This window comes from Balaenoptera ricei, chromosome 8 (assembly GCF_028023285.1).
Source record: "Balaenoptera ricei isolate mBalRic1 chromosome 8, mBalRic1.hap2, whole genome shotgun sequence".
Lineage (NCBI taxonomy): Eukaryota > Metazoa > Chordata > Mammalia > Artiodactyla > Balaenopteridae > Balaenoptera > Balaenoptera ricei.
In genome coordinates this window covers 8,855,064-8,879,858 of record NC_082646.1, presented here as the reverse complement: position 1 = coordinate 8,879,858, position 24,795 = coordinate 8,855,064, and the positions used below count along the sequence as shown (strand labels likewise).

The 24,795-nt window shown below is 43.9% G+C and overlaps 2 protein-coding genes across 2 annotated transcripts; both read left to right on the top strand.

Moving 5' to 3' along the window:
* Nucleotides 1-3,000: 3,000 nt before the first annotated feature.
* PANX3 (pannexin 3) lies at nt 3,001-8,809 on the top strand. Its single transcript, XM_059929259.1, has 4 exons — nt 3,001-3,181; nt 3,975-4,117; nt 6,454-6,668; nt 8,170-8,809. The coding sequence occupies exons 1-4, from the start codon at nt 3,001-3,003 to the stop codon at nt 8,807-8,809; spliced, it is 1,179 nt and encodes a 392-aa protein (XP_059785242.1).
* Nucleotides 8,810-12,844: 4,035 nt separating this feature from the next.
* Nucleotides 12,845-23,965, top strand: TBRG1 (transforming growth factor beta regulator 1). Its single transcript, XM_059930147.1, has 9 exons — nt 12,845-13,258; nt 14,939-15,009; nt 15,641-15,873; nt 16,457-16,593; nt 16,885-17,031; nt 20,361-20,458; nt 20,702-20,812; nt 21,191-21,336; nt 23,617-23,965. The coding sequence occupies exons 1-9, from the start codon at nt 13,109-13,111 to the stop codon at nt 23,760-23,762; spliced, it is 1,239 nt and encodes a 412-aa protein (XP_059786130.1). The 5' UTR covers nt 12,845-13,108; the 3' UTR covers nt 23,763-23,965.
* The last annotated feature ends 830 nt before the right edge of the window (nt 23,966-24,795 follow it).

The following is a 24,795-nucleotide window of genomic DNA, read 5'->3' as shown; positions in this document are numbered from 1 at the left end:
TTAAAATGTGGAACCCAATTCCCATCCCCTTGAATGTAGGCTGGATTTCGTGACTTCCTTCTATTGAATAGGAAAAAAATAGAAGTAGCAGTTGAAACTTCAGAGGTTAAGTCATTAAAGCACGGCGGCTCCCGCTTTGCTCGGATCACCCAGTGAGAGGTGGGGAGGTAGGGAGAGACCCACCTGCTGAGGAACTGAGGCCTCCTGCCAACACCCAACAAGGAACTGAGACTCCTAGAAGATATAAATAAAACATATATCTGGTGATGGTCTCATATGCAGAATATAAAAATAAATTCTGCAAATCAATATTCAAAAGATATACAACCCAGGAGGAAAGCAGGCAAAAGACTTAAACATACACTTCACAAAAGAAGATTTCCAAATGGTCACAGTGGCCAACTGCATTCATCATCAGAGAAAACCCCAATCCAATGTCATTATACACCTTCCAAAATGGCCAGATTGTTTTTAATTACAAAAACATAAGGAAGTGGATAAAACAGGAGTCTCACAAACTGTTGATAAAAATGCAAATAAATATAACCACTTGGAAAACGAATAAAGATGAACATATGCAAAGCATTATGACCCAGAAATTCCAATACACCAATTTTCATGGGTATATAACCAACAGAAATGCATACATATTTTCACCATACGACACAAGTTAGAATGTTCACGGTAGAATTATTTTATAATAACCAGAAACTAGAACTTAAATGTCCATCAGTTGGTGAATGGACAAACAAGTTGTTGTATTTATGTGCAATAAAAAGGAATGGAAATCTGACACACACAGCAACGTGGATGAATCGCAGAAATATGTTGAGCAGAGAATCCAGACACACAAAAAAATATACATATGATTCCATTTATATAGAGCACAAAAACAGGAAATAAAATGGATTCTCATAGATACAATGTAGAGCAATAGAAGCCAAGCACAAAAGAGTATATACATATGATTCCGTTTCTATAAAGCATAAGGAAGGCAAAATTAATCTATGCTATTAGAAGTTAGGATACTGATTATCCTTTGGGAAATGATGGTTATTAGAAAGGAGCACGAAGGTGGCTTCTGGGGTGTAAACTAAAGTTCTGTTTCTTGATCAGATGAAAATTTATGGAACATGTGTATATTAATGTATGTATATGGTACATCATTAAAATGTAAATTATTTTTAAAAGGCAAAAGAAAATACATGCATATGAACCAATAATATTTGGCAAAATACATTTGGCAAAAACACATATAATAAAAAGTTACAGAAAGGGGAGTGTGGAGAGGCTGATGGGGAGTAGAAATAAAGGATCCCTTCTCCCGCTGCCAGGCCTGGATCACTGCGATTAGTACACACAGGACAACTCTGATTCAGAGCTGGCCTCTAGCCCGGGGATGGGGACAGAGGCAGTGCCAGCCCACATACCATATATCTAAAAAATGAGAAGTTATACATCAAGCAAGCAAACTGTTAACTAAAATATGCTCTATATCTGCCTACCTTGACACATACACACACACACACACACACACACACACACACACACACACACACACACACACACACACCCCTTCATAATGATCAGGAATGCCAGGTTCAAATTTAGAATCCTCAAACTGCCCAGATCCCTTCTTCCCAACCCAGCTAAGTCCCACGTTGCAAGAAGTTTCACAATTGCATGTGTGGACACCCAGGACTTCTAAATTCCATCCAAACCCCAACAATGAGCCATTCCTTAGGCCCAAGGGTGCACACCAGCAGCATGATCTGCCGATGGGAGAATGTACCTGAGGAAAAGGCCCTGGAAGCAGGCTGGGACCCTCTGGGCAGGGAATTACAGCATCCCTGGTGCTGGAAGAGTGGTCTAGGCGCATGGGCTCTGAATGAGCACATCCCCTTGGCCCCATGCACTCCTTGCCGTGTGGGAAGGCCACAGGCAAAGGGGACCAGTGTGAAAGCCAAGGTCAGGGCCTCTCTTGCCAAGTCTAAGGGCAGTACTAGAGAGAAGATTACCATATGCCCCAGTGTTTGCCTTTCCACCGACCAAACTCACCAAATTAAAGTAAGAGTTGACATTTACCCTACACTTTACAGTTTACAGTGCATCTTCCCATACAATACTCTTCATCAATCTTCACAGTTTTGTACAATCAATATAATACCATTTGACAGATGAGAATACAGAGCCAAAAGTGACTCCCCGCAGTCACGCGATAAAACACAAGTGCTGCTAGGTCTCCAGTGGGAGACTTTTCCCTCCAGATTTCAAAAGTCATGTTCTTTCTACTACTCAACACTGCCACCCATTCCTCAGCTTTCTAGAGAACTGACGGGAGCTTAAAAAAAAAATTTTTTTTGGTAAATATATGGAAATTGTAAATACATGGTTGAAACATTTTAGAAAAAGACCAGAGGCAGGGAAGGGAATGTAACACCAAACACAGATCAGTTTCTGGGAGAGAGCCTGGGCCCAAAGCAAAAATCATCACTGGGACAAAGAATACTATGTAGGAGCAGCAACGCTAGCTGAGTCTTGGGGGCTCCATTCCCACCCCAAACCACAAAATGAGGGCCTTCAACACATTTAAGCAATCTCCACCCAAATTCCACACCAATTACATGGGGGACCTGCTCCACAGCCCTCCTCCTCTCCACCACCCCACCAAAAATACTTTATTAATGAGAGGGCAGCCTAAAGCCACGGGACTGCATCTGCTCGGGGACAATCCAGAGGGCAGCCTGGCACCAGCCCCAGCTGACACCCGACCCTCCTCCAGCGAGGACCCACTAGGCTATGCCTCCCTCTAATTACCAGGTGCCTGGCTCAGGGCCTGGCCAGTTATTTAGAGAACCAGCGCCCGCTCCTCGCACAAATATCCGTGAGGCCAGGGCTGCAGGCACTGTCTGCTGAAAGCCTGCTGCCTGAAGCTGCCGCCTCCTGACTCCACTCTCCTGGGACCCCTCCTGCCACCCCCGTGCCCAAGCTCGGGGCATCATGTCGCTTGCACACACAGCTGCAGAGTACATGCTCTCGGATGCCCTGCTGCCCGACCGCAGGGGCCCCCGCCTCAAAGGACTGCGCCTGGAACTGCCCCTGGACCGCATGGTCAAGTTCGTAGCCGTGGGCTTCCCCTTGTTGCTGATGTCACTGGCATTTGCCCAGGAGTTCTCCTCTGGTAAGTGGCTTCCAAGACCCAGTGGGCCCTGAAGTGAGTCAGCCCCCACTGTCTAGATCGCATGACTCGGGCCGGGCATCACCCAAAAGGCAGACTATGCATCTGTTTGGGGCACCAGCAAAGCAGAGGTGTTAAAAAAACTTTGAAAGTCATTTCTAAAATTTTCCAATAAGAAATATTTAGTCTTAATTTCAGTATTCATATGTTCTGTGTCATTGCAATGACTAAACTTTTATTTTGATTTTCATGTGGATGAAAGAGATTAGGATCCTATAATCTTTCCAGGACTTATGACCTCTAAAGGTCTTAATTAGCCAAGCTTCAGATAAATCTCCTATCTTCTTGGAGTCTTCTTCCTACTCCCCACCTCCAGGATTATTGACTTGAGAACATATTAAGTTAAGTGCCTGACAGAGTCTGGCGCATCACAGGTGCTGAATAAATCCACTCCTTCCTCTCCAAGAGCCCCAGCCCCGTGCACGAGCACTAACAAACACGTATACCCAGTGTTCTAGGTGCTAGATGAACACAGCAAATCTGCCACCTCTATTAAAGACAACGTGGACTTTCCCGAGAACTGGGATCGCTGGCTTTCTTTTCTGGCTGTGTGCTGAGCTCACCACCTTTCCCAGGGAGGTGTGTCAGCCTCCCACTGCCTCTTCGTTCACCCACAGTGCAGACCCAGAAACCTAGGGCCTGGGAAATGGCCAGAAAGCTCTTAGCTGCTTGTGCCCTGGATCCCCATTCCTCCACCCCCACTCAGGGCTGCCTCAAAGCTGTGTTCCTGTTCCAGGGTCTCCCATCAGCTGCTTCTGTCCCAGTAACTTCAGCATCCGGCAGGCTGCCTACGTGGACAGTTCCTGCTGGGACGCACTGGTTCACCATGAACAGGATGAGTCTGGCCAGTACAGGACGAAATCCCTCTGGCCTCACAAGGTAAAGCGGCAGGGGCTCTGTCAAGCCTGCCTCACGGCTGGGCGGAGGGGGGCAGAACTGCATCGAGAGGTTCTCTCCTGCCTGCCTCTGCTTTTTTATTTTGGTCATTGACTTTCACGTCTCAGGCATTCTTCAAATATCTGGTCATATTTGCTCACCCACTTTTATCTGATTGGAAGTTTTGTGCCTAGGGCTGAGGCTGTCAGTTCAAAGTAATCCCTTTGGGCCATTTCATTGGGAAAACCCCAGATATCAGCATCTGCAATCTGATATTCTGGGCTGGTCAGTTTTCCCAAGAAGAATCATTCAATCCCTAATTTGGGCGGAGGGGACAGCATGTGGTTGGTATCAAGCTCGTCTGCCAGCCCTCTGGGAACTCAGCCGTGGGTGTCAGCATTCACTACTCATTCAGCTCACCCCCGTTCTCAGTATGTTCCCCCTGCCCTCAATGGACCCAAGCGCAGAATCTGTCTGGTTTAACGTTTCCAAAGAATAAACCACAAGGGCGGTCGGCTGAGCGCACCATGTTTCAGAAAGGATCTGCGGGTCTGTTTTCTCGATATTCCTGTTTCCAGCCCCACCTGCAGCCCCATGTTCAGACGCACCTGGTACATCCCATCCCTGAGTCTTCCTGGTTCTGTGGTGAAAACAGCTTGGCTGTACCCACCTCAGCTCCTCATCCTCTCCGCGGGCTCGTACCTTCTATCACGCAGCGGCTTCCCAGCTTTCAGCACTTTGTTACTCTTGTCTCCTCTCCTGTTTCCTTTGTCCTTATAGGATTATGTCTTTTGGGTCCCTTTATTGTCATTCTAGTGGGGTTTCATGAGGGAGCAGAAGTAGTATGTATGTCCAAGGCGCAGTTTTAATCAGAAGTCACTCATAATGTTTTCTAGTTCTGTTCAAGTTCTAGTTTACAGGGCCTCAAAATGCCACAGTTCTAGGACCCAGACAAAACCAGAGACTTAATGGAAAGAGTTCATGAGGTGTCTGTCCCTGGAAGTGTTCAAGCAGGATCTAGATGGTAACAAGTTCAAAGTACTGCAGAGGGGATTCATATGTCAGAAAAGAGTCAAATTGTCGATCATCAGATGGCCTGAGTGCTCTTTCAGCCCAGATTCTCTGGCTCTGCTTTAAGCCTACTGAAACGGAAGCTCTAGGGTGAAAAGTTCATTTTCAAGAAACATCATTTCTTAGACAGGAGTGAAAAGGTTCTCATTTGCTCTCGTGGTCTAATATATCTTTCCTAGCCTGTCTCTCTTGTTTAGTTCAGAAACACACACACACGCACAGACACACACACACAAATCAAATAGCCTCCCTCTCTCTTTTTCTTCAAACTCTCCTCTAAACTAAAAAGCATCTATGGTTCAGGAGAAGCTATAGTCCAGCATTTCTTAAGGGAATAAGCCCCCAAATTGGACTGGCTGGTGCCAAACCCTGCTCACTCACCTGCTAGACACGTAGCCCTGTATCGGGCGCTTAACATTTTCATGCTTCAGTTTCTTGGTCTGTAAAACAGAGATACTGATAGTACCTGACGAAGAATGAATAATGCATGTTCAGTACCCAGCAAAAATGTCGCTTAACTGAGCCTCTACGAGTAGAGTTTTTACTGTGGGCAAAACAGTGGGTCCAACCTGTTAGGTGTGGTGAGTATGATAAGGAAACATAAGGAAAAGTCCTTTATCTAAGGTAGCAAATAGTGTAGTGTAGGACACCAGCTTTATGCATACCTCAATGTCAGCTTATACACATACAGACCAGAAACAGCCCCCAAGTATTCCAAGACAGTGCCTGATGGCGTAGTTTGGTCTTACCAAGAATCCAAATATGAGAAAAGGCCATTGCCCATGAGAGAAGGCAGGGCAGGCTACGTGGAGGAAATGGGACCTGACCTCCTCTCTGGAGGGTCGCAGTAAAAGTCAGCCATGCCGGGGCCCCTGGCAGGACTTGGAAAGCTAATGGACTCTGGATGCCTGGAGCAGTCAGAGAAAGAAAAGTGGAAGATTGAGAATGAAGATGCTCTCCCCTAGGATGCCATGACCACCATTGGCCATGATCTCTAGTTAGCTACCCAGGCTAACATGCATGGAGAATGGGGACAGGTAGCTAGCGCTCCCTCTTGCTCTCTTTCTTTTCCTTCTTTCCTTCCTTCCTGTCTCTGTCTGTCTGTCTCTGTCTGTCTGTCTCTGTCTGTCTCTCTCTCTCTCGCTCTCTGCCCTCCCCTTCTGAGGCAGGAACCGGGGAATGAGAGCCCCTCACTCAGCACTCTGTCTGCAAGGTTGCAAGGTCTGGGCGCCCTGGGCCTCCCTCCTCAGCTCGCTCTCACCCTGCAGGCCCTCCCCTACTCGCTGCTGGCCCTGGCCGTGGCCATGTACCTGCCGGCTCTGCTGTGGCAGTACGCAGCCGTGCCGGCCCTCAGCTCAGATCTGCGGTTCATCATCAGCGAGCTGGACAAATCCTACAACCGCGCCATCCGCCTGGTGCAGCACATGCTGAAGATCCGGCAGGAGGACTCGGACCCGCATGCGTTCTGGGATGAGCTGGAGAAGTGAGTTGTCTCCTCCACTGCTTTCTGAAAGACTCGGTCGAGCCCTAAAATGGGAGCTTGCAGAGTAATCTTTAAACTATCCTCTGCGCCATGCTTCTCGAGAATTCAACGTTCTTAACACGTCACCGCATTGACTTTCTATCACCTCTGTACAGGGAGAGGGAAAGGACTCTGCCTCCAGTTTATAGGTGACTCCACTGAGTCACAGAGGGGTTAGCCTCTGAAAGACCACTTTTTCAGAACCCTGAATAGCTCCTCCCAGGCCTACAGAAAAAACATCCCAATTCTCCCAAATACTCTTCCTAGGCCCTCCACACACTGTCATCAACTACTTCCTTAGACTCCTGTCGAACAACTAAATGACAGAAACCTTCCACTCCACCTAGGCAGTCTCCTGCTTTCCTCCTGAACAAGCCATTCATTCACTTAAGCATTCATCTGTCATTTAGGAGCACCAGACACAGCTCTGGGTGCTGTGGACACGGGTGTGTGTGTGTGTGTGTGTGTGTGTGTGTGTGTGCTGGGGGCGGGAGCTTATATTCTATTGAGGAAAAACAATCAGTGAATTAGCATAACACGTAAGTAAATTATATGGTAGAGGATAAGTGATATAAAGAAAACTAAGACAGGGGAAGGGGCTCAGGAAAGCTGGGAGGCGGAGGGGGGTGCAGTTTTAAATAGGGTGGCCAGGGCAGGCCCCCTCAGAGCACAGCTGAGCTAAGGTTAGAAACCATATTCTGCCTCAGGTTTGTGTACGTCTCTATCCTCTGAAAAGCTCCTCTCCTGTCTATCTTTCTGAACGCTGTCTACCTTTGGAAGGCCAATCTAAGACAATATTCTCTATAGAGGTTTCTGAACACTCCAGCTCACACTGTATGTCTGTCTCCTAACTTTTACAACTACCATGGTTTGTATCCATCATTTTAGCAACAGAACGAGCATTATTTTTATTTCCTATTTGCATGTTTCATCTGCCCCTTCCCTACAAGCCAGACTGCAAGCTTCTTCAGGGCAGAGACTGGATTACATCTACCTGAACACCACAGCTCTCAACGAACACTTGTTAGCAGATTTATTTCTATAAAATGAATGAACTGGCCTAAAAAAAAATCATACACAAAGGAAACAGACCAAGAACCAGAACGTGGTTATTTAGAATCCCAGTCCAGTGCTAAGTTAATAAGTCTTAATGCTTCTTAAGGATCCTGCTTCAGCTTAGAGATTTAGTCTGCCTTGCCAGGCAGAAATCCAGAGTGATCATTCATTATTCACTGATCATTCACTGGGTTTACTGCATTGCACTCATGTCTTGGAGAATTAAGATACACTCACACACCTCTTTTTGGGGAAAGGAGGGGTTATGCTCAAAGAAGGCAGATATTCCTGTGAGCCAATAATGTCGTGTTGCATACACAGATGCTGTTACTTCCCCACGTGGCTCTCTCAGGATACAGTTCTAAATGGTCCCTCCTAATCTTGCCTCCTTTCTTCCCCTGCCCAGGGCTCGGAAAGAACGATACTTTGAATTCCCCTTGCTAGAGCGGTACCTGGCCTGTAAGCAGCGCTCACACTCACTAGTGGCCGCCTACCTCCTGAGGAACTCCCTCTTGCTCTTCTTCACCTCGGCCACCTACCTATACCTTGGCCACTTCCACCTGGATGTCTTCTTCCAAGAGGAATTCAGCTGTTCCATCAAGACAGGGCTGCTACGTGGTGAGACCCACATCCCCGATCTGATCACATGCAGGCTGACCTCTTTGTCTGTCTTCCAGATTGTTAGTCTCTCCAGTGTAGCAATATACACCCTGTTGGTTCCAGTGATCATATACAACCTCACGCGGCTGTGTCGGTGGGACAAACGGCTCCTATCCATCTATGAGATGCTCCCGGCTTTTGACCTCCTCAGCAGAAAGATGCTGGGATGTCCCATCAATGATCTCAATGTGATCCTTCTTTTCCTCCGAGCCAACGTCTCTGAGCTCATCTCTTTTAGCTGGTTGAGTGTCCTGTGTGCGCTGAAGGACACAACCACCCAGAAGCACAACATTGACACAGTGGTGGATTTCATGACTTTATTGGCTGGCTTAGAACCCTCAAAACCTAAACATCTCACCCACGGGATGTGTGATGAAAATCCATAGTTAAGAAACCATGAAGCAAGAAGTTTTATGGAAAGTAAAAACCTCTCCCCTTCTTCACAAGTCTCACGCACTAATATACAAAAACACCCACTTTAGGATTGCTAAACTTGCATTTAGCTGAATCGAACATCCTGTATTATGTTATCCCAAAGGTGAGAAGATATAATCAATACATGGAAACAAATCTGAAAGTTGGAGCTGATGAGTCCAAAAGCTAAAAAAAATTAGATCTAGAGCTTAATATGAAGACAGAAGAAAAACTAAGACTAAAATTAAAATCTAGGGACTTCCCTGGCGGTCCAGTGGTTAAGACTCCGCACTCCCAATGCAGGGGGCATGGGTTCAATCCCTCGTCGGGGAACTAAGATCCCTCATGCTGCACAGCATGGCCAAAAAATAAAAAATTTAAAAATAAAAGTTACCATTATTTTTAAAAATTCAAAAAAATTAAAATCTAGACATTGTACAAAGGGAGAGGTTTCTACAGGCTATTAAATGGAGGAAGTTTCTTCTCACTGTATTTACGCCATGGCCTTCGTAGGATACACACTCAGTTTAGAGCAAGTGGGGTAATCTGGTAAGAGAATAAAGATATGAAATCCCTGGGAACCCTGTGGTGTGGCCTCAAACCCTAGGAATTCGCCCAGCTTGTTTTGTGGAAGTCACCAACTGTGCCCAGGGACCCTGTGGCCTGCAAGATGGGCCAAGAGATGCTGATGGCAGGAATTTGCCGTCTGCTCTTGGGGCTTAAGGAGAGCATAGAACAAGGCCAGGGCCGTGCATCAGCTGTGGGTGGAGCCTTGAGGTGTACAGATACGCTTTTTCATTGTGTAAACCAGGGACTCACTTCACCAAGGGCTGGGATTATGGGCTGCAGACTCCGTAATTCTTGATGGGCCCAGATATGCTTCTAATACCCCAGGGGATGCTCTACCTTCACTTACAGCCAATCACTGATAGCAACCATTTAGAACTAACCAGGATAAACAGTAAAGTGCTGTTGGGCCCCAACTCTCTCTTACCCATCTTAGCTTCTAACTCCCATTGCTATGCTTGGAACCTTGATCTAACTCCAAAGGCCATGCTTGGACCACAATACCATGCTGTCTCTCATTTGCTATTTCTTTGTAGAGCTGCACATTATGTATTTCTTCAGAGAATTTTTGCATAAGTCATTTAGACCCCTCTTCATATAGATAATTAGAAAAGTTAGACAAATTCAGATAAGTTTACCTAAAACAAGCAAAGGGGTCGATATACAGACATTCATCAATGGCTTCCTGTTGTCACCTGGTAAAAGCCTCACTCTTCAGTTGGTACACAAGACCTTCACAGTCCAAGTCCTGCCTGCTCCTTCAGTCTCTCCTCTTGCCTCTGTCCACATACATCTTTCACTCTGATCAACAGCTTGCAGTTCCCACACTTCTCATGATGCTGAGCCTGTGAATATGCTGTCCCCACTGCCCAAGATGCCCTCCTCTGTCCTTCACTGGGCCGGCTGCTAGCTCTCCTTCAGAATCTGCCCAGGCATATTTCCTTCAGGAAGCCTTCCCAATCTCCCTCCTTCCCTAACTAGGTGCTGCCATATCATCCAATACCTACCTCTGAGATAAAACTTATTACACTTAATAATAATATTAATATAGCCCATGTATTTGTCTTTTCCTCTTAAATAAGTTTCCTAAAGGCTGTGTCATCATAGGCACTAATAAATAAATATTCTTCTGAATACATAGTGAATGAGTTGCTCAGGAACATTACATTGTCTGGAGAACACAAAACCAGCCACTAAAATACCCTGTATTGAAAAAGCTTTGTGCACAAACATGCACTTCACAGCAATTGATGACCAAAAAGTCAAACATGGAAATAAATAATTATGTAAAATTATTATGCCATAACTGCAATATTAAGCAGCCATCTAAAATAACATTTATAAAGAACTTATAATAGCACTACACAATGACTATGATAATGGTAAGTGAACAAATGAGGAAACATTCTGTTTGGTATGATCTAACCTATATAAAATGCGTTAAAATATTAAACATACAAACTACTACATATAAAATAGATAAGCAACAAGGATATATTGTCTAGCACAGGGAATCGTAGCCATTATCTTGTAATAACTTTGAATGGAGTATAATCTGCAAAAATACTGAATCACTATGCCCTACACCTGAAATTAATATTGTAAATCAACCATACTTCAATAAAAAACATACATGTTAAAAGTGATTCACTTCGTGTGGCAGCATTATGAATTTTAAAAAATCTTCTTTGCACTGTATTTTCTAAATTTCTAAATTTTGCATGAAATGTTTTAGAAATTGTGAGGAAATGTTTCTAATGAAATAAAGCCTGCAAGGACAAAATACAGCTGAACAGCAAATAAATCAGGCAGTTAGCAAATAAGGGTTAAAAAAAGAAGAAGAAGAAAGAAAGAAAATCTGTTAATCAGAACTACCTATATTTGGTTCCAAGGTAAAGTGCCAATCTATAGTATGAAAGGCATGATTATGGATATTTTGTAAACAAAGTATTCCTGGCAGTTTCCAAAAATGAATCTATATGGCTGCCTTGAGTATGTTTGTAAAAGCATACTGGAACCGTGAGTTCCAAAAGGACAGCTTTCAATATGAATGGACAAAAAGGACTCTCGTAATCTTTCTCTCTGTGTTAAAACCATTTTGTCAAGACTCTTGTCACTATTCTTACAATTCCAGAAATGAAGTACCTGGGTTATCGATTCTAAACCTCTTTTTTTGAACTGATTGTAAGTTACTTATTTTAGCGTTAGTTTTTTCTCCAGTAACTTACTGAACTTAGTGTTTTAACTCTGTACATGTTTTCCTTAATTTCCGTATACAATTCTAGAAGTCTAAAATTTGAGTATATACAACAGTAATTATATATCAGTAGAGTACCTTTCAGTTTATAACTATCCACCTCATTATTCTAAAGACTATATTCAGTTTTGAGAGGAAAAACCTGTGACCCAGAGGCTCACTCAACTAGTTAGTGGCATTGCTGGGAGAAAAATGAATACTACAAGCCTCTGCCTTCCAGCCCAGCTCATTTACCAATACTGCATTCTAAAGAACTATTTATTTGATGATTAGACAGACCTTGGTTATAAAGTTAGAGCTATATACATATAAGTTTAGGTACAGAAACATATTTTTGGTTTCATTAGTCAAATATTTACTCGGTGCCTACTTAGTGCAAGCATGTTATTAAAAGTGCCGGTTAAATATTCCATCTTCCCTATTAAATCCTAATCTGAGAGCAGAGGATTTTTTTCTATTCACCACTGTAATCCCAGCTCCCAGTAAAAGGACAGCGTAACAGGCCCTCAAGAAACATCCATGCGAGCTGTACAAAGAAAGTAGGGAAAGCAGCAGTCCCAGCAATGCGTTGGAGTGCATCCTACAGTCGGGAAGGCCAGTCTGTAGCAAGTGCGTAAAAGTGGTGCTGAAACGCAGTGGGTGGGCTTCGGAAGCGTGTATGAGATTGGCTTCGGAAAGATTTTTGTGCGTTCCTCTTTAGCTCAACAATAACACGCCTCAGCTAAGCACACACACGCGAGTCTCAAGGAGTCGTTTCCAGCCGCCCTCCTCCTCACCAGGTTCTCCCCTTCCCCTCCCCTTCCTTTTCCCCTTCCCTTTCCCCTCCCATTCCCTTTCCCTCCCCTTTCCTTTCCCCTCCCCTTCTCTTTTCCCTCCCCTCCCCTTCCCCTCCCCTTTCTCCTCCCCTCCCCTTTCCCCTCCCCTTTCCTCCCCTTCCCCTCCCCTTTCCCCTCCCCTTCCCTCTCCCCTCCCCTTCCCTCTCCCCTCCCCTCTCCCCTCCCCTTCCTTTTACCCTTTCCCCTCCCCTTTCCTTTACCCTTTCCCTCCCCTCCCCCCTTCCCCTCCCTCCCCTTTCCCCTCCCCTTTCCTTTACCCTTTCCCTCCCCTTCCCTTTCCCCTTCCCTCCCCTCTTCCCGAGCGGAGGATCGGCCGGACCGAGGGGACCCAGCTCCCAGCCCCGGAAGTTACGCGCGGCCGGCACCGTGACGTAAGTTCCGGTCACGGCTGACTTCCGAGGCAGACGCGGAAGTGCAGGGAGGCACCGGGAGCCGGGTTCAGTTGCAGGATTTCTGGCCCAGCCCTGCGCCTCGTGAATGTTCTAGAGAGGTCGATTCCTAGAGGCCCGCTTCCACCAGCCAAGACCACACAAAGCCGGCGCTAGGGGCCACTCCTCGTCCGAGGAGCTGATGCCGGCCGCTCCCTGGAGCCCCCGTAGCGGGGCCGGACCATGAGCCTGCTGGGCGGCCTGGCCTCCTCGCCGCGGGCCCCGCTGCAGTCCAGCAAGGCCAGGATGAAAAAGCTCCCGAAGAAGAGCCAGAACGAGAAGTACCGGCTCAAGTACCTGCGGCTGCGCAAAGCGGCCAAAGCCACGGTGTTTGTGAGTGTGACCGGCGCTCAGCCCCTCTCAGCCTCGAGCCTCTCCTAACTCGCGAAATCTTTCCCCGAACTGTTCCCCTTCCCAGAGTGACAGTATTAATATAGTGTTAGGTTTTACATTGTACATTACTTCTTGTTAGCCTCGTGCTTTGGACAAATTACGTAATTCCTGTAATCCTGTTTCCGCATCTGCAAATGAGAGCTAATAACTGCCTTGCAGACTTAATGAAGATTAAATGAGGAAAGTAAAGCGCTCGGTACCTAGAAGCTGTGCTAATAAGTTTTAGTCATTATCGTTATTACCGCAGAACTCTTGGAAATGCCTTTGAGCCTCCAGAGAAACCTGAGAATGAGGCTATTTTTAAAATAGCAGCACGGAAGCCCCGAGAGATGATTTGCTCGAGGGCACTATGTCAGAGCCCTGGCTCCAACTCAAACACCTGATTCTAGTTTCTTTAGTACTTCCATTACGCAGCCTGTTTCCCAAGCACCCCGCATACCCGTAACTGACCCCTTCCATGAACAGGCACATGAAGCTTTCAGTAATCCCCCTTTCTAACCTCTTTTGAGTCTTCCCGATCTTTTGTTGTAGAGGCACTGGGTTTACTGAATGAATGAATGAAATGGTTTTCCAGCCGCAACTAAGTGTTATAATATTCTGGCTTGCTCAAGCTCACCTCAATGCTTGGAAGTAGCAGGTGTCTCAAATATCTCCCCACATCTGAATCACCACTACCTTACCTCTTCTACCAAAAGCTAGAACATCCCTCAGCTTTCTTGGAAGCATAAGGAAAGCTTTGGGAATCAGAGCATTCATTCTGAAAACATTTATTTGGCACTTGCCATGTACACTGGAGAGAAATAAGAAAAGCAGAATTGAGAGGATTTAGTATCTAATTATGTTACCTTTTATTCCCTAAATGTCAAAGGTACCTACAGCTTGGCACCTATGTTGTTAGGATACTGGTTCCACCAAGTCTAGGAAGAAGGTTTTGTGAAGAACGAGGATATTGTTTTGATCATTCAGAGTTTGAGGTCCCCACCCTGGCACATCCAGTTTGGAGCAGCCCCCTCAGGACTCATGCTTGGGAAATAGATTGAATCGTCAGTAGAGAAAGCTGATGCTTGAGTACACATAAATAGGTTATGAAATTTAAGAATTTTGTAGACTAGACTTGATTTTGTTCCATCCATATTTTCTCTTTAAGGTTCATACGGCATGGGATGCTTTGGGTTAGGTTCGCTTTGTAAGCTCCCCAAGAGTCAAGGCACTTGGGAATGGACCTTCCCCATATTTACAAGGGTTGAGTTTAAGCATCTATAATTTGAGCAGTATGCCCTTTTCTCTGCTAAAGGCTACCCTAATGAAGGTGACCATATGTCTTGGTTTGCCTAGGACAGCCCTACTTTGCCATATTGTTCTGGAAAAATCATTAATAGCTCCCCCTTTTCACTCGAAGGTGCACCAGTTTCTATAAATTATCTAATTACTCTGCCCACATTAGAACTTGACCCTACCTTTACTTATAGGTTTGTTTACAGTTTGTCTGCAAGGTAGACTAGCTCTTCCTTCTCACCCAGCAACACAGACTTCTTTGGTTTGGAATATAGCTCCTCTTCTCAGCATAATACTTTGATCTTTTATTCATTTTGTGTGACTATATTCAAAATTTTCTTCAAGGAAAATGCTGCTATTTGTGATGAAATTGCTCGTCTTGAGGAAAAATTTCTTAAAGCTAAAGAAGAAAGACGGTGAGCTGGTTCATGTTGTGTTCAGAATTATATTTTTTGGTGATTGATATGGTGTTACTGCTCCTAAGAATTTTCCTCCATCGGGATTTTTGTACTTTGCACAGCCCACTGGCCACTAATCTGGTACAGAGAATGTCACAACCTATGGTATTGGTTCCTGTTTACCCAGGTCGTGTTGGACCATGATGATGAAACAGCTCTATTCATCTCTCTGACAAAACTCTCTTGCCACATCTTATAAGTAATTTTATTATAACTCTGCAGTTATAAAAGCCCAGGGATAAAAGAAACTGCATTTCATTCTACAGATGTTTATTCCATATGTAGTTCTCCGTGAGTATATGTACATGTGCAGTTAATGGTACGTGCCCTTCAGAAGCCTGACACCTTCCAACATCCAGTTAGAAGAGCTCTCCAGATGCAAAAGAGATACGCTATAATCTTTTATCCTTAGCTTTTTGAAGTATTATTCTCTGGAGCTTCGTTTATCCCAGGGTCCAATAAGAACCTTATTTTTGTGAATGCAATAATCTTTGTATATAGTTCTGGCTTTTCGCAGTACTTGAATAAAATATGGAATTGTGATAAAACGGAAGCTCATGCCTCTGCTCCCTTTCCTTCCTGACCTCAGGTACTTGCTAAAGAAGCTCCTCCAGCTCCAGGCTCTAACTGAAGGGGAAGCACAGGTTGCAGCTCCTTCCCACAGCTCCAGTTTTCCCCTGACTTACGGTGTGGCCAGCTCTGTGGGAACTATCCAGGGAGCTGGGCCGATTTCTGGGCCTAGCACTGGAGCTGAGGAACCATTTGGGAAGAAATCCAAGAAGGAGAAAAAAGAAAAAGGCAAAGAGAACAACAAACTGGAAGGTACCTTGGGGAGAGGATATCAGTTTCCCCAGTGGCTCAACGACTAATGACGAAGACCTGGTACTAACTGGTAGACACTCGGCCACAGAGATGACTTAAACTCTCACCCGGTCCTTAAGCAGCCCTGGTAGCCCTTGAAAACCAAGTGTCTTAAAGCCACTCCAGGTGGAGGAATTGCAGTTAGACCTGGTTAAACGTGATGGGAGCAGGCCAAGGCCTCCCCCTTCTCCTACACACCCGACTCTCTGGGTGCCTTCAGTTCAGTCTTTCCTAGAGGCAGGGAAATGGGCTTGGTGGCCTTTTGAGCACATAGATGACTTGGGAAATTGCTGACCTTATAAATGAAGTCAGAGGCTTTAAAAAAGTATAAGGCTTTTAGATACTAAGCACTGATACCAAAATTGGTTGCTGCCAGGTGGGGGGTTAGAAGGCTACTCAGGGCTTTGGGGAGAAGTCCCGTGCGCCCATTCAGTGAGTGTGTAGAGCCAGGATTGGCTTATTGCTCTTAGCATCGTGCAGAGTTTTCCCTTCCCCTCAACGCTGGGAAGGGCCTAAAGTGGGTGACCCCAGATTTGCGTTTCAGTTCTGAAGAAAACATCCAAGAAAAAGAAAATGGAGGCAGGTGCTCGCAAGCTGGTTCAGCCCATTGCCCTGGATCCCTCAGGACGGCCTGTGTTCCCCATCGGACTGGGGGGTCTAACAGTATATAGCCTGGGGGAGGTGAGTGAGACCAGCGATAAAGAGAGAGGAGAATCAGAAATACGGGAGTGGGGTTGAGCCTTCCCTCCCTGTTCCCGTTAGCAGCAGCCCCTTGCTGATCCAGACCCCAGAAAATCTCCAGTCCCTAGGAAACCAGGTCAGTTTTGTCTGCTACACATCCTACGCTCTTTCTCTCTCTGATTTGAGTCACTCTTTGCAGCCCCAAGGTGGTTCTAAAGGCTACCACAGTACCCTGGACTTCTACATTCTCTGGTGACCTCAGTGGCAGGTTGGGGGAATCTTTTTTTATAGATCATCACCGACCGACCTGGCTTCCATGACGAGGGTGCCATCTACCCTGTGGGCTACTGCAGTACTCGGGTATACGCCAGCATGAAGACCCCAGACCAGGAGTGTCTGTACACTTGTCAGATCAAGGACGGTGGCACACAGCCTCAGGTACCCACTCTAAGAATAACTGCTGGTTTTCTTTTTTTTTTTTTTTGAGAACCTTCTCTGTGACACGCATTTAATATATATTACCTATTCAGACACTTTACAAGGTAGATAGTGTGTAAGATGCAGAAAGTGATTGGCCCTCAGTCACACCTCTACTAATAAGTGATTTGAGCTGGGATGTAAATCTGCATTTGTGTGATTGTCCTACTGACACCCATTCCCTTGAACCGTGCTGGTGCTAATGTCAATATGGTGACCACATGAGGCCTGATCAAGCTGCTTGTTTGTAAAGTGCAGGCCTACATTCAGGGAAGATTAGTTTGACACTCTGCCAATTCAGGTGGGACCAAGATGGAGATAGCAGAGAAACCGCATATTAGTTTCTGACTGCACGTAGTCTTGAGGACCTGGGAGACCTGAATCCTAGTTGTATTAAGTATCTTTGTTCATCCTTCTCAGTGCTGTGGTTCAAGACAGTTCACTTTCCCAGTCTCCTCTGATCATTGGGGGAAAATAGACCATTTTCAGAGTTCCAGGCTTCACTGTCTGATGATGTTACAGATCGCTAGAAAATGGGGTGGAAGGAGATAGAAGCAAGGGAAGGAACCTTTGAGCAGAAGCTGAGAGCCTGCCTGACACACGTGGACAGTATTGCATCACTCCTATCCTGGTTAGAACGCTGTCGGATGCAGCTGAGAGTTCGGATGACCTTGGCCATGCAGCATTTCTCTTTAGAAAGTGCTCTAACAGACAGACTCGATATTGTAGCAATAATTATAACAAATCTATACGTTCAAGGAAGATCTAATCAAAATCCTAATAGAATGTAAATGGTAATTGACAAGCTGGTCCTTAATTTCCTCTGAAAGACAAATTGCTAAAATATTAAAAAAAAAAAGTCTGTGGGGTTTTTTTTGTTTCCTTTATTAAGCCACTAACCCATCCAGACATTATTTTCAGGTACACATTGTGAGCTTTAATTTTTTTCCCCTAACATCAAGTGACACATTTAGTATATATTAAATACATATAATACTTGAGTATGTTTCCAGACGATTCTGTTTTATCTATTTGTCTATAAATGCCAGTATGGCTTTTAATTGCTTTAGCTTTATAAAATGTTTTATACTATAAATATGTTAAAAAAATATAGAACAATGTATTTATAATCCTAGGGTGAGGTGAAAAGGTTTTCCTTAGCAAGATGTGAAAAGTAGAAGCCATAATGGAAAGTAGTAACAGATTTGACTATTAAAAATTTAAACACTTCTGAATGACAAAAACCACCATAATCAAAGTTAAAAGCGACAAACAAGAAGAAAATATGTAACAGTGGATTAATATCCAGATAAAGTGCTCTTATGGTCTAAGATAAAAGAGCAATCAGACGGGCTTCCCTGGTGGCGCAGTGGTTGAGAGTCTGCCTGCCAATGCAGGGGACGCGGGTTCGAGCCCTGGTCTGGGAAGATCCCACATGCCGCGGAGCAACTAGGCCCGTGAGCCACAATTGCTGAGCCTGCGCATCTGGAGCCTGTGCTCCGCAACAAGAGAGGCCGTGATAGTGAGAGGCCCGTGCACCGCGATGAAGAGTGGCCCCCACTTGCCACAACTAGAGAAGGCCCTAGCACAGAAACAAAGACCCAACACAGCCATAAATAAATAAATAAATAAATTTTTAAAAAAATAAAAAATTAAAATTAAAAAAAAAAAAGCAATCAGATAAAACAGGCATTTCACAGAAACAGTGCAGATGGTCGATGAGAGCAGACCTTACTAGTAGTTAGGGAGATGCAAATAAAACAGATCTTATTTTTTCTCATAGGCAAATATAAGATAGATAATAGCAAATGTTGGCCAGCATGTAGGAAAATAAGTACAAATGGCATTAGTAGGAGGGAAAATTTGTAAAGTTCCTTTTTTTGGAAGGCAGCTGGGCAATATCAACAATTTTAATGTGTGACTCCTTTGATCCAGAATACTTCTTGATATTCTAGTATGTCTTAGAGAAATGTGCAAATGTGAACAAAAGAGTTACATATAACAATGTAATTGTGGCATTGTTTGCAATAGCAAGAAGTTAAAAGTAATCTAAATACCCACCAATAGGAGAATGGTTAAAAGTTAAGATATATCCACCTTGTGTAATATTATACAGCAGTTAAAAGAATGAAGTAGGGAAAGATCCCAAAACCAAAATACTACATTTTGGCCTTTTAATTGCTCTTTGCTCAAATAGAATATATAGTTTACACACAATATAAAAAATTGGAATTGGCATGATCAATACCAAATAGAAGAGCAATCCTGAAATATTTAAAGATAATTGTTTATAGTTTTTTCATGAATTAGCTGAGAAATCAGTATAAACCATCACAATGTTAAACTTGCAACATGTCACTGAAGTAACAAAATCATTGACTAAAACTACTCACAAGATAATTTATTATTGACAAAATTGAAAGAGCTCTAAAATTGACACAGGAAAATTGAATCAAATGAAATAACCACAGAAGAAAACTAACAGCAGTAGAAACTGTACTCAGTAAGGTTTGCTTTTTGGATTCTAAAAAAATGATCAATAATGCACATCACTGGGGGGGGGGGGAGAAAAAAAAAAAATATATATATATATACAGAAAATTAATTCTGTGTGGAATAATTTTATTAAACATTGAAAAACTGGAAACTGCTTAACTGAACTTTATAGAAAACTAGTTAAGGAATTTAACTGACTAAACAGAACCTGTTACAGAAATTTTTTTTTTTTTTTTTTTTTTGCAAAACGTCGTGAACTTTATAGAAAACTGGTCAAGGAATTGAGTTGGGTAGATAGCACTTGTTACAAAAATGCTTTCTTGGCAAAAATTCCTCAGTATTAGTATAATTTTGATTTAACAGTTTCTTTTTATAAATAAGATATTTTACAACTCAAAAAGTAAAGTGAAATGGCGATTTGCAGTCAAAATGGCCTGTACTCTTCCTAGGCATTGTAAAGTAAATCTAAGATTATGTGGAGAATGATTTCATTTGTTTTTAAAATACCATTTGTATTTATACTTACAAATGTAAGTAAGTGGATAAGAAAGCATCTGGAAAGGTATATAAGAAATTAAGTGTTGGCCTCTGGAGAGGAGTCAAGCAAAGAGTATAGAATTAAACAGTCAAAAGACTTTCTCTGTTTTCTTGGCTTGGAATTTCTAACAGCCCTCTAGGAATGGTACCCACCTCCTACCTGGTATACTCAGCTTCAGGTTCCAGAGTGAAGAAAGAGTAATAGCGGTAGTTCTTCTCCTTGAAGACTGATCTCATTGCTCCTTTATATTTCTCAGTTTGAAGTTGTTCCTGAAGATGATCCCCAGAATGCCATTGTCAGCTCTTCTGCAGATGCCTGTCATGCAGAACTGCTCAGGACCATAAGTGCTGCTATGTAAGTTGATCAACAGCTTGGAGACAGGCTAAAAAGATCACTTTGGGTACAGTGAGGCCTTCTCTCTTGCTTTTAATGAGTAGAGATCCCTTATTTTATAGAAAGCTATCCTGTGTCCTTCGAATGCCTTAGCAGCTACAGTCTCCAGAGTATCCAAGTTTGGAAAGCTTATTCCGTGTGTTCATACCCACATTCTCATCTCCCTCTCAGCTCTCAAGCTAAAATTCTCCCTCTCCTATTTAGGGGGAAACTAATGCCTAGCATGCATCCATCTGGAGCTGACTTTTTTGGGTTTTCTCATCCAACCATCCACAACCTGATCCAGAGTTGTCCAGGAGCTCGAAAATGCGTCAAGTAAGTGGGGTCAAATCCATTCCCTTGAAAGAAGCTCCATGATCAGTGGGCCAGGGACCTAAACTGGCGGTCACTGCTCTGCTCATTCATCTGTTTCATGAGCTGCTTCTGTGCACACGGCACAGTGAGCAGGAGCCAGCACCCCACTGTACTGACGTTATCATCTGTGTGCACCATGACAGCAAATGGATTGGGAAGTCCTGCAGAATAAGTGTCACTAAAGAAGCCTGTCTGTGTGCTTTTCATTTTTGGTTAGTTAATATGTTTTTCAGATATATATGGGAGAGACCTAAAGAAAAAAGTACCTGATCCCTTTGGAGGGAAGAATGGGTTGTATGGCCAACAGACAACTCAGTAATGATCCCTTTGGTCCTGCAGTTACCAGTGGGTGAAGTTTGACGTGTGCAAACCTGGAGACAGTCTGCTGCCGCCCCAAGGACAGCTAGAGAATGATGCAGCTACAAGCTTTGAAGCCTTTCAGAGACAGACCTTCCATAAAGATCATAATGATCCCATTCTACAAGGTATCTTTTATTTTTCCCTTGTGGTTTGAAAATTGACCATTTTTAGGCAACCCTCCCCTCTTTGTTCATCGCTGAGTATCCCATATCTGGGCAGTGAGTGATAGAAGCTTTCCCTGCTCCGGCCATGGGCAGCCCTCGCAGAAGTCACAGGGCGTGGCTGAGATCATGGTGAGGCAGGGCTCACCGAGAAACTAGGGCGTCTCATTTTCTAACCTAAATAAGACCTAAGCAGAATACAAGGGAATGTTTACTGTGGGACTGAAATTTCAGATGTAGTAAAGGGGATCAGGTCATGGCCTTGTCCTGCCTATGTTCCGTGGATTCCCTCCCACAAATGAGCGGAGCGATCAGGGGATCCGGCATAGAAGTCCTATAGGGAGAGCTCTGGACTCGAAATAAGAAGATAGAATTAACTTCTCTGTCTCTGCCTACTGTGCTGTGTAACCCTAGGCAAGTCACTTGATCTAGTTCAGCCAGTTTTGTTCTTTTTTTTAAAATATGTTATTGAAGTATAGCTGATTAACAATGTTGTGTTAACTTCTGCTGTACAGCAGCAATTCAGTTACACACATATACTTTTTCATATTCTTTTCCATTATGTTTTATCACAGGATATTGAATGTAGTTCCCTGTGCTGTACAGTAGGACATTGTTGTTCATCCATCCTGTATATACTGGTTTGCATGTGCTAGTCCCAAACTCCCAATCCTTCCCTCCCCCTTGGCAACTACAGGTCTTTTCTCTATGTCCGTGAGTCTTTGTTTCATAGATATGTTCATTTGTGTCATATTTTATATTCCACATATAAGTGATATCACATGGTATTTGTCTTTATCTTTCTGACTTACTTTGCTTAGTGTGATAATCTCTATGTCCATCCATGTTGCTGCAAATGGCATTATTTCATTCTTTTTTATGGCTAATATTCCTGTGTGTGTGTATGTGTATATACTACATCTTCTTTATTAATTCATCTGTCAGTGGCTTGGCTATTGTAAATAGTGCTGCTATGAACATAGGGGTGCATGTATCTTTTCGGATTATAGTTTTGTCTGAGTAAATGCCCAGGAGTGGGATTGCTGGGTCATATGGTAACTCTAGTTTTAGTTTTTTAAGGAACCTCCATACTGTTCTCTATAGTAGCTGTATCAATTTACATTCCCCCAACAGTGCAAGAGGGTTCCCTTTTTTCCATATCCTCTCCATTATTTATTTATTTACTTATTTATTTATTTTTATTTATGGCTGTGCTGGGTCTTCGTTTCTGTGCGAGGGCTTTCTCTAGTTGTGGCAAGTGGGGGCCACTCTTCATCGCGGTGCGCGGGCCTCTCACTATCACAACCTCTCTTGTTGCGGAGCACAGGCTCCAGACGTGCAGGCTCAGTAATTGTGGCTCACGGGCCTAGTTGCTCTGCGGCATGTGGGATCCTCCCAGACCAGGGCTCGAACCCGTGTCCCTTGCATTGACAGGCGGATTCTCAACCACTGCGCCACCAGGGAAGCCCTCCATTATTTATTGTTTGTAGATTTTTTGATGATCCATTCTGACTGGTGTGAGGTGATACCTCATTGTAGTTTTGATTTGAATTTCTCTAATGATTAGTGATATTGAGCATCTTTTCATGTGCCTCTTGGCCATCTGTATGTCTTCTTTGGAGAAATGTCTATTTAGGTCTTCGGCCCATTTTTTGATTGGGTTGTTTTTTTGTTTTTGAGTTGTATGAGCTGTTTGTATATTTTGGAACCTAAGCCCTTGTCAGTCGCATCATTTTCAAATATTTTCTCCCAGTCCATAGGTTGTCTTTTCATTTTGTTTATGGTTTCCTTTGCTGTGCAAAAACTTATGTTTGATTAGGTCCCATTTGTTTATTTTTGCTTTCATTTCTATTGCCTTGGGAGACTGACCTAAGAAAACATTGGTACGATTTATGTCCGAGAATGTTTTGCCTATGTTCTCTTCTAGGAGTTTTATGGTGTCATGTCTTATAATAAGTCTTAAAGCCATTTTGAGTTTATTTTTGTATGTGGTGTGAGGGTGTGTTGTAACTTCACTGATTTACATATGGCTGTCCAATTTTTCCAGTACCACTTGCTGTATTTCAGCCACAGTTTTCTTCATTGTAAAAGTAAATATCTGTCCTGTCTTACCAAACAAGGGCAAAACTGGGCTGACAGATGCAAAAGAGTTGAAAGAATTAAAAGGACATGTATGTGTCTGATCAAGCCAGTCTCCTGAGATTCCCAGGCAGCAATGGAACTTAAGGAACTTTTTTTCTCCAGGATCTTTGGACCTCCCAGAGCTTCAGCCTACAGCCTTTGTGTCTTCTTATCAACCCATGTTCCTGACACATGAACCCTTGGTAGATACCCACCTACGGCACCTGAAGGCTCCGTCGCAGTGTAGCCCAGCTCAGTCTTCAGATTGAACAGGAAGGGATCGATAACCACATCATTTTCATCAGGATGGATTTTTTAACTTAAACTAAAACTTAAGACTATATGGAAGAAGGCAGCGACTCAAGTGAAGAAGATAGTAAATTAACACATTTTGTCGCGGAGGTTCCCATGGTGACAGCTTTCCTGGGAAAAACTCAGCTGCTTTATTTTTAGTAATAAATTTTTCTTGACAGTTCTGCTTATTTTCATCTTGTTGTAATCAGGATGTAATCTTCTGGCTTAGCTCTGCCTGAGGTAAACTTAAGTCCTTTCTAAACCAGAGGGAGAGATGGCTGCTGACTCATGAGGAAGGTAGTAAGATTCTGACAACCTTGCACCCTTGATTCTGATCTAGGTCAGTGAATACTAAGTCGCAGCCCTGACAGCCAGCTGCTGCTTTATTTTCATGGCAGCATCACCACAATCAAATCCTGCTTATCCCCAAGCTGCAAGGTCCAGTCCCAGGCCCACTGTGCATCTTTTTCACATTTCACAAGGGGATCAAAAAATCCTCTCTAACCCTTCCTACATTCCCTTTGTGGCTCCTTATTGGAGAATGTGCTTTTAGCTAAACCACATGATAACACATTTAGATAGAACGTGATTGGTTCCCATCCTCCGTAACAAGACTCACCCCAGCAGTTCGTTAGTCGTGTAATGATGTAACTCCGCATTCTGTATAACTGAATTTTTTGGACTCTACTTACAGCATTAAGGTAGAGGCATACCACAACACCTAATCCCAGCCAGTACAACTCCACGGTGCCTTGTGGGATGCTTCGCTGCCCACCCAGCCCGGTACCAGGGCTGGCTGGAATGGGAAGGAACAAAAGGACCCCGGAAGTAGAAGAATGGGGAAGGCGGTGAGAACTGGATTGTCACTGTGCTACCGTCCATAGCTGCTGACGGGGGAGGAGACACATGGGCCTAGCATCTTACAGGACTGTATCTGGATGGCAGAGGGAGGGATCAGATGCAGCATTTAGAGCACATCACACTGACCACTGCAAAGTATCAGAAACT